The 17,578-nt window shown below is 35.3% G+C and overlaps 1 protein-coding gene across 1 annotated transcript in view; it reads left to right on the top strand.

Moving 5' to 3' along the window:
• LOC150085666 (uncharacterized) overlaps positions 1-17,223 on the top strand; it is an 88,363-nt gene extending 71,140 nt beyond the window's left edge. Inside the window, exons 3-5 of the mRNA XM_090373431.1 lie at positions 7,560-7,726; positions 7,817-8,036; positions 16,920-17,223. Coding sequence (XP_090229557.1) covers positions 7,560-7,726; positions 7,817-8,036; positions 16,920-17,092 — 560 coding nt within the window. The 3' untranslated portion in view covers positions 17,093-17,223. The remainder of the gene's footprint in view (positions 1-7,559; positions 7,727-7,816; positions 8,037-16,919) is intronic.
• The last annotated feature ends 355 nt before the right edge of the window (positions 17,224-17,578 follow it).

Genomic DNA, 17,578 nt, shown 5'->3' with positions numbered 1-17,578 from the left:
CAAGTATACATGCACGTGTTCCTATTCTTAGCTACCTTAACACAACCCATGTGTTTACTTGTACCTCAATGACTACCAGCAGTCTCTGAAATACCCTACATCTTGTTTTACAGGCTGCTGCTCATTCCAATAGAAGCAGTGCAAGAATCACTTTCACCTTTGCCAGTGGCTACTGTTAATCTATTAATCCTTGTATCCCCCCAAGCTAGCAGTTTTCTGACCCACCTAACACTGCCTCGATAGCAACAGCAAATATTCTTGCACCCTTTCTATTTAAGTGTATCCCATCCCTGTAGAAGCAGTCTCTCCTGTTAACAAGTGCAGACCAGGCTAAAAGGAATTCTACCCCTACCTACATCTGGAAGGCTAATAAAAAGGCTTGGGTAACCATGCCGCTTTTCATTGATTGCTACGCTGAGTTCTTCTGTCTTGCAGTGGAAAGACATTGTGCAAAAAATAACATTGGTTATAAAGCAATTCTGATCATGGACAACGTGCTAGGACACCCAAGAAAAGAGAGCTTAGAAGATTTGAACAATCACATAAAAGTTTTTTACATGCCTCCAAACACTATGTCTCTGATCCAACCAATGGACTAAGGAGTAATTGCCACATTCAAAGCGTACTACATAAGGAACACCTTTTCCCAAGCTATTAAAGCCATCAACACTGAAAATTTACAGAGCTTAAAGGAGTTTTGGAAATCCTATAACATTAAAACCACTGTCTACAACATTTCAAGTGCCTGGGATGAAGTGAATCACAAAACCATGAATGGAGTTTGGAAGAATTGCAAAAGCATTACCAGGAACCTGATGATTCCGTTGAAAATGTTAAAATGCAAATTGTTGAGCTCGGAAAAGAAGCAGGATTACACGAAATTAACGATGACGACGTACAAGAGATGGTCGACAATGAGAGGGATGGACTCTCTAATGAAGAACTAATGGAAATGATAAAAAAACAAGAGGGAGATGATGTACAGATGAAGAATCGATGTAGTCACTGACTGCAAAAGGACTTAGTGAAGCTTTTGAACACTTCGAAAAAATATTATTATTTCCGGGAGAACGATCCTGACATGGAACGAGTGCCAAGGTAATAAGAAATTTGAAGAAAGAAATGAATCCCTACATGATGTTGTACGAGAGGAAGAGGGCCAAAGCACAACCCAAACTCGACACAGTTTTCAGTCCAAAGATACAAAAACTCGAGAGCACAGGGCCATCAGATTAATAAATTCATGATTTTAGTAAATTACTACATAATTATATATGTACAAAAATTTGAATATTAAATATTTTTAACCAACATTGGTGCATATTTTTACCATTTATTATTGATTAGAAAATATCCTATGGAATAGACCGCAACTCACAAATACATGTTACCTTATGGGAATATGGCGCTCGCCTAGTGCTGATTCACTTAGCGCTCTGTTTTTCAGGAATTCTGTTTTATCAGCATTAAGCAGCGGGGGGGTGGGGGGTCACCAGTATTGGTAAGACAAGATCATCCCTTATATTTCCTCTCAGTAATAACTGAGAGGAGATGAATGAAGAATATTCTTCATCATTGAAGTCACTGCTGTGACTACAGTGATGAAGAACATCAAAGGATGCTGATCAAAGCCATTCTGCTATTCAGTGACAAAGCCCCTATTTTGCAATTCACTTGTCTCATTGATGGAAAGCCGGTGTGCCTTTGAAATTGCCCCATCTACAATATTCTCCCAACTTTGTCCCATAAGGTTTTTTCTTCTTTTTTTTTTTTTTTTTTTTTCCATTTCTGAGACGGTCATGGTTTCAAGGGCAACCAGAAATGTTCTACAAAAATGGCTTCTGGAAGTTTATACAGAACTCTGGCTTGGGGCTATGTAGAAAAGAGCTAATACTCTAGGGATTCCTAGATAAATATGGATCTCTGCATTATATGTTGGGTTCCCCATTGATTTATTTAAATTAAATTAGTTTTAATTCTAAATTAATTCCCGAATGATGGATTGGTAAGGGGGGACCAGTAGATGGGCTCCAAGATCACTAGATTTAAATACATTTGATTCTTTTTGGGGGTACCTAAAGTTGCAAATTTACATTGTAAAAAATTCTAATACAAATCATCTGCAACAATAGATTAAAGAAGTCTACAAATCCATCACAGAAGAACAGTACAGTTTAAAAAAAATTGCCTTGTACCATTACCTTTACTGAATTAGTATGGTTCAGAATAATTGAAATTACAGAATAAGGTTTAATATTAAGCTGTCTTTTTTTTTTGTTTTTTTTAATATCATTAAATTTATTATATATATATATATATATATATGTATGTCAGCAAGGTAAAAAGCAGATAACCTGAAATTAAATTAGATTAACATAAAAATAATAATGATAATAACGTGGTACCCTAAAGTAGTGGGTCCTAATTGTTGTTGTGCTAGATTTTTTTAGCACAAGGGCCTCCTGGGCCATATTGTGCCTGTTCGTCATTAACTGATGACTAAATATTTTATACAGGTGACCCCCGCTTAACCCTGATAATTCGTTCCGGGAAAAACAGAGCGCTAAGAGAGCGCTGCATTCCCATAAGGTAAGATATGTGTGTGTGAGTTGCTATAGGATATTTCCTAATCAATAATAAACGGTAGTGAAAAGATGCATAAATGTCAGTCAAAATATTTAATATTCAAATATTTGTACATACAAAATATTCTGCATTACATACATATATAATTATGTGGTAACTACTTACATATCAAAATTAAACTTAAAATTCCAATTAAAATCATGAATTTAATTGATCTAAATTGATTTAATTAAATTGATGAATTTAATCATGAAAAATATGTCGATTTTGAGTTATACTTTGGCCCTCTTTCTGGTAAACTAAAAGGAGTTTTAATTTTAAATCCCCCACAGCTTTACCACCCAACAATAAAGTCAACTGATCCTTCGCCACTTTGAAACCTGGAATGTTGTTTTCTTCTTTTGATATGAAACTTCTTTTAGGCATTCCTTTAAAAAAAATCCTGCTTCATCTATGTTAAAAACTTGTTGAGAAGTATAACACATAACCCCTATTGTATAACCCCTCTTCAATAATTATAACAAGTTCTTTTTTGAAAGTTTCGGCTCCTTGATCTGTACTTGTGGCTTCTCCCTGGATTTTAAATCTATTCAACCAGCCCTTACTAGTTTTAAATGGTTCCACTTTTTTTTTTTTTAGGTGAGTTTTCTTCAGATCATCATATTGGCTCTCTCTTTTGTTTTTTTTATATAATATTTAACTTAACTGAATTCTGCATTGGATATTATCTTCAATAAAATTAGTGAAAGTCTATCCATTTCAATCCTAATAGCCGGCCTAGCCCTAGTTGCTTGCAGTGGAACAGCTGTCTTTTCCGCTGCTGAAATTCTTTATTTTTTATAATTGTTCTTACAGTTAAACTTGCCAGTCCTAAATTATGGCACACATCTGCTTGTCATTGGCCGGAATCGATTCGCTTCAAAATGTCTAATTTAATTTTCAAATTCAGTAGTTTTTTTACATTTGTAGTCTTCGTACTGCGTCCAGACATTTAGCTTTTTAATTCTTATCTGCCATTATTAACCTTCGAAAGTGTAACTGAGTTGCATTAATTATAATACAATATTCGAGTAAACTATCCATTATGGATGATGTCTAACACTGTACTAACACAAGCTATCGACTCTATCAAATGAAACAATTTCATTAAATATGCCAAAAATGCATCTGTAAAAGAGCGTCATAGTGATTTGTGACAGCATGATAGTTATCAGAAAAGATTATATATATTTATGCATGTCAAGTATTGAAAGAGAGTTTTGAAATCTGTGCAATTGCCAAGTATGTGCTGTAAAATTAAAGGTTTGTTTGTTTGTTATTTGGTTTTTAGGAGCATTAGCAACTAAGGCCATATTGCTCCGGGATATGCGGTGATCATTCCCTGACCTTTGGTGGTGACGGGCTCAACCCCGGTCTGATCAAGAAGCATGTGCTACGCACTGCTGCTCCTTCCCACCTGGCTATGGAGGCGCCTGTAAAATTAAAGGTTCCTGAAAGTTAGCTAGAGAGGGAAAACTGGATTTCCGGATACTTGAATATTGAGGACACTCTACGAGAATATGTTTGATTGTTAATTGGGATTGGCAGAAGGAACATTGAGGAGGATTCTCTCCCATAAGCAAGAACAGATGAGTTATATATGAATGACCAATTCAGAATCTTGCCAAAATGACTCCTCGCCTGCTTCTCATGAAACTAGAAGGCCACAGTTGAGGTTCTTTTTTAATCTTTTATTGACTTGAGGCGGGTCCTACGGCTTTACCTACTTCTTCATAGGGTCAGCAGCCAAAACCATAGGAGCCGCCGCAGTAAGCAGGGTCTCTGTTTTCTGTTTTGCACATGTACATCATAGCTGACAGACCAAAAAGGAAAGAATAAAATTCAATCATAAATAAAAATAAATATACTTTGTATAAGTATAAAATAGAGTTAAAAAGCTAAAATAATGCCAAATTAATCTTGTTAAAGGAAAAATGAATGAAAGTTTGAATTCAAAAAGAAGGCAAAATATATGAAATTTAAACAGAGTGACTTTAGATAACGGAATAAAGTCAGGTTAATTCAAACTTACTGTTTGCTTAGACTGGAATTGGTGCAGTTAGCTACGTGTGGTGATTACAGAGTAACATTGGAGACCCAAAGATGAAAGCCTATAGTTCTCTGTACAGTATATTTATATCAGTTGACGTAACCCCGAGTGAGGGGGGGGGGAGAAAAGGTGTGAAATCGTCAAAGTGAACCATACCCATGTGACGGAGAAGTAAGCAATTAAACAAATGAGGCCAAGTGCCAGAAAAGGGAGAATCAATGACAAACAAGGTAGTGTAGAAAAGACACTAAGCTTTGTTTAAGAATAAAAAAGGAGCGATAGCAGAGGAATATCATCTTGATATTGCTTTCGGCCAGCCTCATCATGCATGAGAAATAATTGTAGTAATTAAGGACGGTAGAAAGCAATTGGAAGAAGGGTAATATAGTTGTGCTCGGGTTATCGGGGTTACTAAACCCATACCATAGTCAGTCCTTGGATGGATTTCTCCTCATTTCTGAGATAGGGTCATGGTTTCAAGGGCAACCAGAAATGTTCTACAAAAATGGCCATCTGCGGACTGACTATGGTACGAGTTTAGCTCCCCCCCCCCTCACTCGGCATTACTTTAACTGATATAAATATACTGTACAGAGCACTATCAGCTTTCATCTTTGGATTTCTGACATTGCTCTGTAATCACCACACACACATAGCTATCTTCGCTGATTACAGTGTAAGCAAACAGTAAGTTGGCATTAACCTGACTTTATTCCATTATCTAAAGTTACTCTGTTTAAATTTCATACTGTATTTTGCCTTCTTTTTTAATTCAAACTTTCATTAGTTTTTCTTTTAACTAGATTCAATTGGTATTATTTTAGCTTTTTAACTCAATTTTATACTTATACAGGAACTCCCCGACTTACGCAATACTTTAATAGTGGTTTAATAGGCTGAAGCATCGTGCTGGTTTCCACAATGTTAAAGTATGCGGTGAACTTGCCAGTGCTGATTCTGCAGCTGCAGAGAAATTTTGTGATGCGTTTGTAAAAAATTATTGATTAAGGTGGCTATTCAACGCAGAAAATTTTTAACATTGACGTGGCTGCTCTGTATTGGAAAAAAAAAAAATGCTGGAACGAACATACGTTGCCAAAGAGGAAATTACAATGCCAGGTTTCAAGGCGTCAAAAGATAGGACCACATTCTTGCTTGGGGCTAATGCAGCAGGAAATTACAGATTAAAACCACTGCTTGTGTACTATTCTGGAAATCCTCTTGCATATAAGGGCATCAATAAAGCCACCTTACACGTGCATTTCTGATCAAACCAGAGAGCATGGATAACAATATCTCTCTTTGAGGATTGGTTTAAATGTAGCTTCATTCCCGAGGTTGAAAAAAATTGTAAAGACAATGACATTTCAAGATTTTGTTTCTATTAGTTAATGCTCTTGGACATGCTATGCATCTAGATAATTTCAATTTGAACGTGAGAATCATATTTCTTCTGCCAAACACGACTTAACTCATCAATCTATGGATCAGGGTATTATTTCGAATTTAAAAGCACACTATTTAAGCACAACATTTTCTCAGGCATTGTCTGCAGTAGATAATGAGAAAAATTTTACGTTAAAGAGACTTTTGGAAATCTTACAATATTTACCATGCCATCTTAAACATTAATAAGGCCTGGGCGGAAATTACTAAAAATTGTTTAAATGGTGCATGGAAGAAAATATGCCCACAGCACGTAAAAGGCTTCGAAGCATTTGAAAAAGACAAATTGTATGAAGAGGTTACAGATAAGATTGTAAAGGTTGCAGAATTACTTCAGTTAGAGGTTGATGCCAAAGACAAGGAGTTAATAGAGGAAGAAGAGAAGGAATTATCTAACAAAGAACTTATTGGCTTGCAGGCAGCGATAGTGCAAAAAGAAAATGCTGACAAAGCTCAAGATGAACCAAATGAGGAACCAAAACGCTTCATCACCAGAGAGAGAGAGATGGCAGTGGCATTTCACGAAATTACATAGGCAATGGCGAGGTTTGAGAAGATGGATCCTGACAGCAAACGATTCTTAAAAGATAACAGAGTGGTGAATGATATGCTTGCTTGCTACAAAGAAATCTATGATGAAAAGAAAGAAGGCACTGTCCATGAAATTTAAATCTCCTCAACCTCCACAGCGGTGTACTTATCAGTTGATTCTGGTAACGATGCTCGAGAAGTAGAACTTACTGACGTTATGCCTGTCTCCTCTTTTTTTTTTTTTTTTTTTTTTTGTAATTTTATAATTTTGAAATTTTTTTAAATTGTACGCTTTTTTAATTTTTCCTGTGCATGAGATAAAAATTGAATAAATACAAGAAATATTCTGTTTACATGTTCGTCGAACATTTCTTTTTTAATTCAATCAATTCAACGAGTGCTGCACAAGCATGGGGGAAACTCCGACTTTTTTCCGTGGAACTCAACCCTTACGTAAGTCGGGGAGTTCCTGTATATTTATTTTTATTTATGTTTGAATTTTATTCCTTCCTATTCGTCTCTGTTGAGATCCTGCTTATTGCGGTGGCCCTACGGTTTTGGCTGCTGACCCTATGAAGGAGTAGTTAAAGCCCTAGGACCCATGTGTTTAGGTACCATCATTATTATCGTTATTATTTTTATGTTAAACTAATTTAATTTCAGGTTATCTGCTTTTACCTTGTTGGCATTCTCAATTTTTTCCATGGTTATTACAATTGACAGGTCATCACCTCTACCCAATACACTGAAAATAAACATTTGTTTATATTTCATTATGGTTGCCGGGTATTTCTACTCCATAATTATTAATAATTTAATATTTTTTCTTGCTTAGTAATTCAGTAATGTGATTAAATCCTATTATTTTTATCAATTATATATATATATATTTTTTCCCCCTATTCAGACAGATGTGGCAATTTGGATGTTATGTCTCACTCTCCTGCTTTAGTAGCACAGTTTGTGTCAAGTGATTCTAAAAAATACTTCAAATGTGAACTTTGCAGTGCTACATTTAATCGCTTAGGAAATTACACAAGGCATAAAAAGATTCATACAATAGTGTCTAGCAAAGTGAGTTTAATACTTATTATTACTGATAATTACTACTCAGTTACTATACATTTATTGTTTTTGTTTAAATCTGGTGTATTATATTTATAGGAGGATCACAGGTTTCATTGTGAACTATGCGATAAAAAGTTCATTCAGCGCTGTGATCTGACTCGTCATATGCATGTTCATGGCGGAACAGAACCTTATCGTTGCCCTGTTTGTGATAAAGGATACCTGAGGCACAGTGATTTAATTACTCATCAACGTTTCCATAACAAAGAAAAACCATTTACTTGTCCTCAGTGTACCAGAAGTTTTTCTCAAAAAGGTTTGATTTAATTTCTTTCCTTTGGAAGTGAGTATTGTTAGACTTATCTTATTCATTATACAAGGTGTATGAAAACTCTGGAACCATAGAAGTTTGTTAAAATTAATTTAGAATAAATTAGTTCCGGAATGATGGATTGGTAAGAGGAGGACCAATGGGCTCCAAGATCACTAGATTTAAATACACTTGATTCTTTTTGGGGATACCTAAAGTTGCAGATTTATAGTGTGAAAATTTCTGATACAAAACATCTGCAACAATAGATTAAAGACGTCTGCAAATCCATCACAGAAAAATGTGGAGTTTCAATTGCAAAGATGTTTCGAGACAGAGGATGGACATACAGAACAAATTTTGTAAATAAAGTATTTTCTTTACAGTTCCAGACTTCTCCAACACCCTGTAGACCACATAATTGGATTATAAGTAAATAAATGGATAGTAGAAAAGTTTTCTGCATGAATATGATAAGATAGAATTGTGCAAAATACTTTGGTTTGTTTTTGATATTTTTTCCTTCCTACTCTAATTCCCTCATTTATTCATTTGTAGTATTTTCCACATTATATCTCACCATAGTGAATCCATAGTTTTCTCCCTGACTGCTTTGATTTTCTGTGAGAAACTGTTAATTTACTCTTTTCAATGTAAGCTTTTTTTGCAGTGATAGTTTTGAGGACTATACTTGGATACGACAACACGCATCACTCGTTAACATTTTCTCAGTCAGCTCCATCGATAGCACAGTGCAGGCCTGGCAAATTGCAATCAGTGGCACGTTGATAGCTTCATGAGTGTAATGTCTTCTTTTTAACAGCAAATTAGAAATGCAATAAAAAAAATTATTGAACTAATTCCCATTTATTTAATCTAGCTGAACATAACCGTTAGGTTATGGAAAATAAAGAATGAAAGCAAGCAGTAAAAACCACCCTTTTTGTGCTATAAAATATACCGTAGCTCTTTCACTGACAGAATGCTTTGCTGTAGATCTGGCACAAATGGTTGTATGATATAGCAGAATTTACTTTTATTGCTCTCACTAATCATGTCTGATAGCTGGGCATCTATCAGCTAACATGGTCAGTATCTGAGCTGAGAATTGCAGGTGGGGGAGGCACATGAGTGGCATATATGAATTCCAAAGAGCATAATATATTTCACTATAAATTGTAAAAAGAAAGAAAAAAGTTCACTCAGTGGCTTTTAAAACATATTTGAAACTCTTACTAAAATGATATACTTTAATATCGGATAAAAATAACAATTAAAAAAAAAAACATTGAATGTTCTGGGATGCTGAATTTACCAACTTTTACTGCCATTTATTCAGTTAGCACTAAAAGATCTGATTGCTTCCATTTAAGGATTGGTAGAATGGGAGTGATAGCAATATGATATCAATATATACATTTTTCAAAGATCAATACTTTTGCTGATACTTTGTTATATAAAAAAAAATAAATAAAAAAAAAGACTATCAGAGTGATGGTCCACAACCCTGAATTTATCAAAGCAGCTGACTACTGACATATTTTATATACTACTGCCACCTATGGATGAGTTGCCTGTTTCCTTCATTTCTTACTTTCAATAACTTAAACTTTTCTTAATGAGACATTTATGTGTTGTTATTTAGGAAAATGGGGATAAGTTAATTTTTATTTCTGATTTGCAGTTTGCCGTGACAGCAACTTGCTCTTGCTGAAAATGTTGGCAAGTATTGTGCATCATTGAATCTGAGCACAGTCCCCAACAAAATCCCCATGTAGTAGTAGTATTATCCCAGAGTATTACTTTAATAAGCTGTAATATATTTCTTTTTTTCATGGCAATAAAAGATTTTATGTAGTACCAGACTGGTGCACAGTTCTGCAGTGAATAAATGTGACACAATTTGCTGCTGTCCGATTGCAAGTTTCAACATACTGCATGTTTCATTTAGGAGAAATATGTCTTCCAGAACATCTAAAATTGTGTATAAGTCAGAAATTTGTCAATTATTTGCAAACCTGATCACATCAAATAATGTTTATGACCTCATTGTGTGAAAGCAGTACCTTTTAACTCCTAATCCCTGCCATATGTCTGTAGTCTTCAGGAAAAGCAGGAGAGTGCCTGTAAACAAAAGCAAGTGAACAATCAAGAAAATGATGCTTTTGCTGTTGGGCTATGTGATTGGGGGAAATCTAGTCCACTATTGTAAAGTTTTGCAACTATGTGTGACAAGTTATTGGTGTTTAATTATGCTGTCCAAACATTTGAAGTTTTTCTACAAGTGATCTCACAGTGCATGTATGCAGTACTGTATCCACTGTCTGTTTTTCATGAATAGACTTAGTTTAGTTTGCAATTGACATCTGTCGAGAATTGAACTGCAATTTATTTTTCTTAGAATAGAAATGCAGAAACATGCAGATTTAAGTTTGGTGAAAAGAACAAAATTCTAAGTACTTATGATGCCTTACCTAAATGTAGACAGAGAGAAGCGGCATTAAAACTCTGTGTTTCACAGCCTCTTTTGTGTAAACTTTTAAAGAATAGAAAATCACATGAGTTAGGAGTGACTGAGAATGATAATCTGAACAGAAAAAGATATGGAAAGAATGAACTTGCGAAAGAAGCACTTCTGAGATGGTTCATAAATGCAAGATTAAAAAATGCTCCTATTAATAGAAATAATCTATGTGAAAAGGTGAAGGAATTTGCAAATGAACTCAATATGATTTTAAGCTTACAGATGAATGAAAAGAGAGACACAACATTGTGTACAAAAATCCTTCATGGAGAAAAATGAGACTTGTATACAGGTTCAGCACAAAAATGGGTGGAAAATGCCTTACCTAATTATTGGAAGAATTTAGTCTTGATTATATTTTCAACAGTGATGACTGGTGTTTATTTTAAAGCAATGCCTGAGCATACTTATTCAGAAATGAACATTTGACAGCTGGAAAAAAGCAGAAAGAAAGAGTGACTGTACTCCTTATGGGCAATATGACAGGCACAATACAAAAAAATTTAAAATAAAGCTTTTCGTAATTGGAAAAAGTAAGCATTCACTTCAACTTGTAGGTTTTTCACCCTTCTTCAAAGGGTGAAAAACCTACAAGTTGAATATAAGAGCAACACAAATGCATGGATGGTATCCCAAATTTTCATGGACTTTTTGAAGGAATGGGACAGAGAATTATTGCAAGTCATTTAAAAAAAAAAAATTGTGCTTGCCTTAGACAACTGTACAGCTCATTTAAAATATGCAGTTGAACAACATAAAACACATTTCTTTCTGCGAATGCAACATCCATAGCAAAACCTTTGTATCGAGGAATCATGAAGGTTTTCAAATATTGTACAGGAGTGCGATGCAACAAAAAAATTATTGCAGAAATTGGAGAAAGCAACGATGTCCAAGCTATAAACATAGCAAAAATAATTAACTTATTAGATGCAATGCATATGATGGCTAGTGCTTGAGATTTAATATCAAACAAACAATCAAAAACTATTTTCATAAAGCTGGATTTATTCTGCCATTCTCACAACACATTGGTTTTCATAAACCAAATGTGTTATGATAAGTATGGAAGAAAGTAGTGCAGTGCCAACAGAGTATACCAGTAATTCGAATTTAAACACAGCATTTCAACGAGTGGATCAAGTTTGATGAAAATCTATCAATAGCAGGTGATCTATCAGTAAAGATAGTAGTAGTCGTAGTGGCATGTGATGCAAGAAAGCAAGTGTATGAGCTTATGCAGCATCAGCCAAAAAAAATAATAATAATAAAAAAAAATCAATTAAAAAAAATAAATAAATAAAAAATTTACACAACAATTCCCTCTAAATGTTTGTCTAGTTCCTCCTTAAATTTCTTTGACCTATCAACTTCCACAACGAAGATGGAAGTTTGTTCCAGCAATTAACCACCCGCTGGCTAAAGGCAAATTTCTGCACATCTATTCTACATCTGTCTTTCCTCAATTTGAATTTATGCCCCCTTAGGTTCATAATCTGAACAAGTGGAAGAATCCCATTAAAATTCAGCATGCCCAACCCATTCAAGGCCTTATACACCTCAATCAGATCACCTTGCAGGTGCCTAGTCTCCAGCCACTGCAATTTTCAGAACTTAAGCCTCTCTTCGTAAGAGGATCCCTTCATTATCCTCACAAATCTTGCCCTTCTCTGTACATGCTCAAGCAAATCTCTATCCTTCCATCCTTCCTAAAATGAGGCCTCCCCTCCAGACCTGTATGCAGTACTCAGGGTGTGCCGTGGCGTGGCCTGACCATTGCTTTATACAGAGGGACAATCACCTCCTTTTCCCTGCTAGCAAAATTACTGTATATCATTGACAAAACTCCATGACCTGCCCTGGCAGCCTGTCTGCATTGCTCAGAAAACTTCATATCTGACTGCACAATTACTACCAAGTCTTCATTTTCTACCACCTTAAGTGTAGTACCACACAGTTGATACGTTTCTCTGGGGTTACTTCTACCCATATGCAGTACTTTGCATTTGTCAATGTTAAACTTCAGTTGCTACTTCTCAGCCCACTTCCCAAATTTTCTAGATCCTGTTGCAATAGCACACTGCCATTACTGTCATTAACAATCCCGCCAACCTTTGTATCGTCTGCAAACTTCGATTCTAAGCCTGATATACCTTCATCAATATCATTGATAAATATACAAAACAACAGTGGACCCAACACCGAACCCTGTGGGACTCCACTAATAACATTAGTCCATGAAGAGCAGTACCCATTGATTACCACCCTCTGTCTTCTCTGTGTACTACTGTACAAACTGGAGAATGGTATTAAGGGTAAGTTGCTACAATGGATAAAAGGATGGTTGAGTGGGAGAAGACAGAGGGTGGTAATCAATGGGTACTGCTCTTCATACAGTAGTACAGTAGTACAAACTGGAGAATGGTATTAAGTTTGTACAGTAGTCTTCCATATGCAAGTGTCAAAAGCTTTCCTGAAATCCAAGTATATGATATCAAAATTATTTTTTGCATCCAGTTCCTTTGTAACCACATCATAATATCCAATCAAATTTTTCAGACAAGACTTTCCCTTAACAAACCCATGCTGTGTCTGAATTATTGCTGCAGTCTTGTCTAGATGATCCTGCAGTGCATCTTGAACCAGCGACTCCATTATTTTACCCAGAACAGAAGTTAAACTAACTGTTCTGTAATTACTCATGTCATCCTTCGATCCCCCCCCCTTGTGAATTGGGGATACATTTGCACATCTCCAGTCCGTGGGGATCTCCACTGAGTCCAAGGATGCTCTCATAATTATGGCCAAGGGTTTGCTTACTTCCTTTGCCACCTCCTTTAATATAATTGGATAGATCCCATCCACCCCAGGTGCCTTTCTTATGTTTAACTTCAACAATTTCTCCTCCACTTTGCTCTCAGTTATTACAAAATCATTAAGCACCCTGCTACAATTTGATAACCTTCTGGCATTTTCAAACCTTAATAACTATGTGTGAATGTAGATGCAAAATACTCATTCAGTTTGTTTGCTATCTGAGCAGGATCATTAACAGTTGAACCATCGATATCAAGTGGACCAATTAGATTCATACCCTTCCTTTTCAGGATATGGTCGATGGAATTATACCAGATAAACATGATACTGAGGAAAATTAAAATTCTATTAACAAAGATGTCGAGGTTCAGAGAGTTAGGCCAATAACCAGAGAAATTAAGAAATCTTTAGAAGTGTTGTAGCACAGAGCATATTGCAACTTAAGGGAGGGAAAAGCGAAGAACTACAAACTATTGTTCAGGTTACAAGAATATAGTGAAAATTTAACTACTAAGGATTCAAAACAACATTGGAGAAATTTTTCTAATAGATTGGTATGTTTATAATGTGTTTTTCTATTCATTGTTTTTTTTTTTTTTTTTATTATTATATACAGTGAAACTTCCCTTTAACGGACAGCCATGGGGAACGAAAATGTGTCCGTTAGAGAGAAGTGTCCGCTAACAAGAAGTCTGAGGGAGAAAAAAAAAAAGAAAGAAAGAAAAATCGTTAAACGTTTAATGTAAAATTAAATTAAAATATATACAGATTTTGAACAATATTTTTGTAAATAATATACAATTACATACACAAGAGATAAAGAAAAATCGTTAAACGTTTAATGTAAAATTAAATTAAATTATATACAGATTTTGCAAAATAATTTTGTAAATAATATACATACAATTGTGCTATGCATATTATGACTTTATCTTAAGAAAAATGCATACAGTAATCACTTATTTTCTTCTGCACCTTCTTCCGGCTGATAATTTTGTTTTCAACATTTGTTTGGAGTGAAGAAACCATCGAAAGTCCTTCAGTATCTTCTTCAGCGGCGAAAAACATTTTTAAACGATTGATTTGTATGAGCGCTTCTTCTATTTTCATCGGTGGTTCCTCGTTAATATGTTCTTCGACAGAATGACCTACTTCCATTTCTTCATCCTCATGAGGAACTTCTTGAAAAATATCGATGATAATGTCGTTGATATCTAGAGCACCATCTTCTGTAGTGAGGTTTGAGTCTATATCTTTGTAGCCAGGGTCACTTGTAGCGGAAGTATCGTACATTATCAATAGATGTTGAAGTTCTTGTTCTTCTTGGTACATACTCCACATTGCTGTTCACAACTTCAATTTTTGCGTTTGAGAAGCCAGACTTTACAAAACAGTTCACGACAGTTTGTTTTCTAATTGCGTTTACTGAAGAGGAAATCCATTGAATCGCATCTAGGATGCTGATTTTCTTTGCAAGGTCACTCGCACATGTTACATCGTTCATGTTTACAATGAGATGTCTTAAAACACGTTTTTTGTAGTGAAGTTTAAAATTTTTTATTATCCCTTGATCCAAGGGCTGACACTCTGCAGATGTGTTTGGTGGCAGAAAAATGATTTGAATGTTGCACAATTGAATGTGCAGGTGAGATGCAGCATTATCCATGGAAAGAATAATTTTTCTGTTTTGACGAATCATGTTTTGGTTAAATTGACTTATCCATTCGCTCATGATATCTCGTGTCATCCACGCTTTTTTATTAGACTTCCAGTCAACATCCAAAAGATTCAACTTTATGCCCTTGAAACAACGAGGATTTTGTGGGTTTCCTATAAAAGAGGTTGTTCAAAGTCTCCCAGCATATTTGTACACAATAGTACAGTCAAGCATTCCTTAGAAATTTTTCCGCCCTGGCACTTTTCGTTTTTTAGACTCGTTTTTTCAGTAAGAGCTTTAAAAAAAACAACCCCGTTTCGTCACAGTTGTAAATATGCTTAGCTTCAAAATCACGACATAAATCTTCCAATTTGACGGTCCACTCTGTTACAACCCCAGTATCAACAGATCCACCTTCACCACTTACGGTTTTCCAAGAAATTTTATGCCGAGTTTTGAACTTGTCTAGCCATCCCACAGAAGCTTTGAACTCATTTACTCCCATAGATTTCGCAACCTCCAAAGCTTTTTCCCTAATAATAGGCCCATTATTGGGAATTTTTTTTAGCACGTGCGCGACAAATTTGAAGTCCAACAGTTTTCGGGAATGATTTTTGAACCTGATCATTTCCGTGTTGCCAAAATTGTTTGAGCAGTTCATTTTTTTTCTTTAGGATGTCGCTTACCTGCATCTTCCCGATTTTGAATTTTGCAGCGAGATTGCGAACACTATTTTTTTGCCGACCATACGCATTAATGAGTTCGACTTTATCTTTTAAAGTTAAATGTTTACGAGAAGACATTGTGCACTTCACACGACACTGAACAAAACTGAAAACTGAAACTGAAAAGACGAAAGGCCGACCATATTCCCCTCCCCCCCGCACAGTAATAATCAGAAGTTTTACACGTGCCTTAAAATTCTTGAAAAAGGGTTTAGAACCGCGACGTAAACCTTGATAAAATTCAGAGAATCGGAAATAGAAGATAAACACACGATTGAGGCAATACGTGGAAGAAAAGTTCCTAGAAAAAGGGCCGTGAGCTCTCCCGCAGGTCCGTTGTGGGGAGATCAAATTAAGTGCTAATCTAAACGAAACAGTGCAGATTGCCTGTCCGCGTCCGTTACAGAGAATGTCCGCTAGACAGAAGCTGCAAACACGTTAAAACCAATGGAGGTGAGTTGGGGAATTTGAAAATGTCCATTGTAGAGAGATGTCCGTTAACGAGAGGTGTCCGTTAGGAGAAGTTTCACTGTATATAATTTTGACACAAATCTGTTGATATGTGTTTATACTTGGTAAACTCAAGCTTTTTATAGTACCCTCTCAGACATGTCTCTTGGTCTCTACTCTATTCAGTTTATCTGGAATTTCCAGATAACTTGAATAGAGGACAGTGCAAAATTCTCCTTAGCAAAATTGAATAGGCCAAATTTATTACTGAATTTGATATCTGGAATAGATGATGGCATTAGTCCATGGGACTTCACATAGTGGAATATTACCTGCTCAACCTTTGCACAGTCCGCTTGTTCTATGCTGTGTTCAAGAAAAATAGAGTGCAAACTTTTTGGACTCTATTTCTCCTTTTTTTTTTTAGCTTGGCTCTGGCTTAACCTTCTTGCTACATGGAATATAGACCTGATCTGTGGTATGTGATCAAGATAATATTCACAAGAATAATTGACTTGTTCATTGTTGCAAAACCTTGGCAGCTTATGAATGCAGGGTAAAAGCTAGTTTAGATTTTGAATATTCTATATATCTAAAACATTAACTGATCTAACATGTTAAATGGAAAACTCTTGATATTTTATATTTTATATAGATTTTTAATAATGGGAAGTATCACCTTAATATTTAATTATTAAGTGACCATATTTTTGCAGGTGATTTGAACAGACATCTGAGATCTATACATATCCAGGCAAAGCCTTTGGCTTGTGGATATTGCCAGAAGAAGTTTGCCAAAGAAGCAACATTTATACGGCATATGCAGGTATTTCACACAGATATTATCCTTAATTCTGCCACAGACATCAAAAATAACAGTCAAATGTGATGGAATGGATAAGTAAAGAATTAATGTATTGGTGTAAAATTAACTTCAGAAAGAACAGAGGAGAGAAAGGTGTCACAATGTGATAGAACGTCACACTCCTAAATTTAAGAAGAGCACATGCACATGACATCATTATGGTAAAGAAAAACTCAACTATTGTATTTTAAGTAGTTAGCATTATTCCTTATGAATTAAAATATTTAGATTACTATAGTTTCTTGCACATTATTATCCCTTACCCTCTGGGAGGGGAAGGTCATAATAATCGTAACCTTTGTTTAAAATCTAATTTTAACTAAGGTATAAAGCCAATCATTCTGATTCACATAGAGCACTGTTAAATATTTGAAATATAAGTTAAGTGTGTCTGTTAAGATATTTATAAACTATTGTGATTAGGATACATCAGTAGTTAACTGTTTAACATATTTAATACAACAGCTGTGTAAGGGGATTAATTCTGTCACCGCTCTTTTACATGGACAT

This window comes from Mastigoproctus giganteus, chromosome 5, assembly GCF_048544385.1.
Source record: "Mastigoproctus giganteus isolate SK-2022 chromosome 5, ASM4854438v1, whole genome shotgun sequence".
Lineage (NCBI taxonomy): Eukaryota > Metazoa > Arthropoda > Arachnida > Uropygi > Thelyphonidae > Mastigoproctus > Mastigoproctus giganteus.
This window is presented reverse-complemented; position numbering and strand designations above follow the sequence as displayed.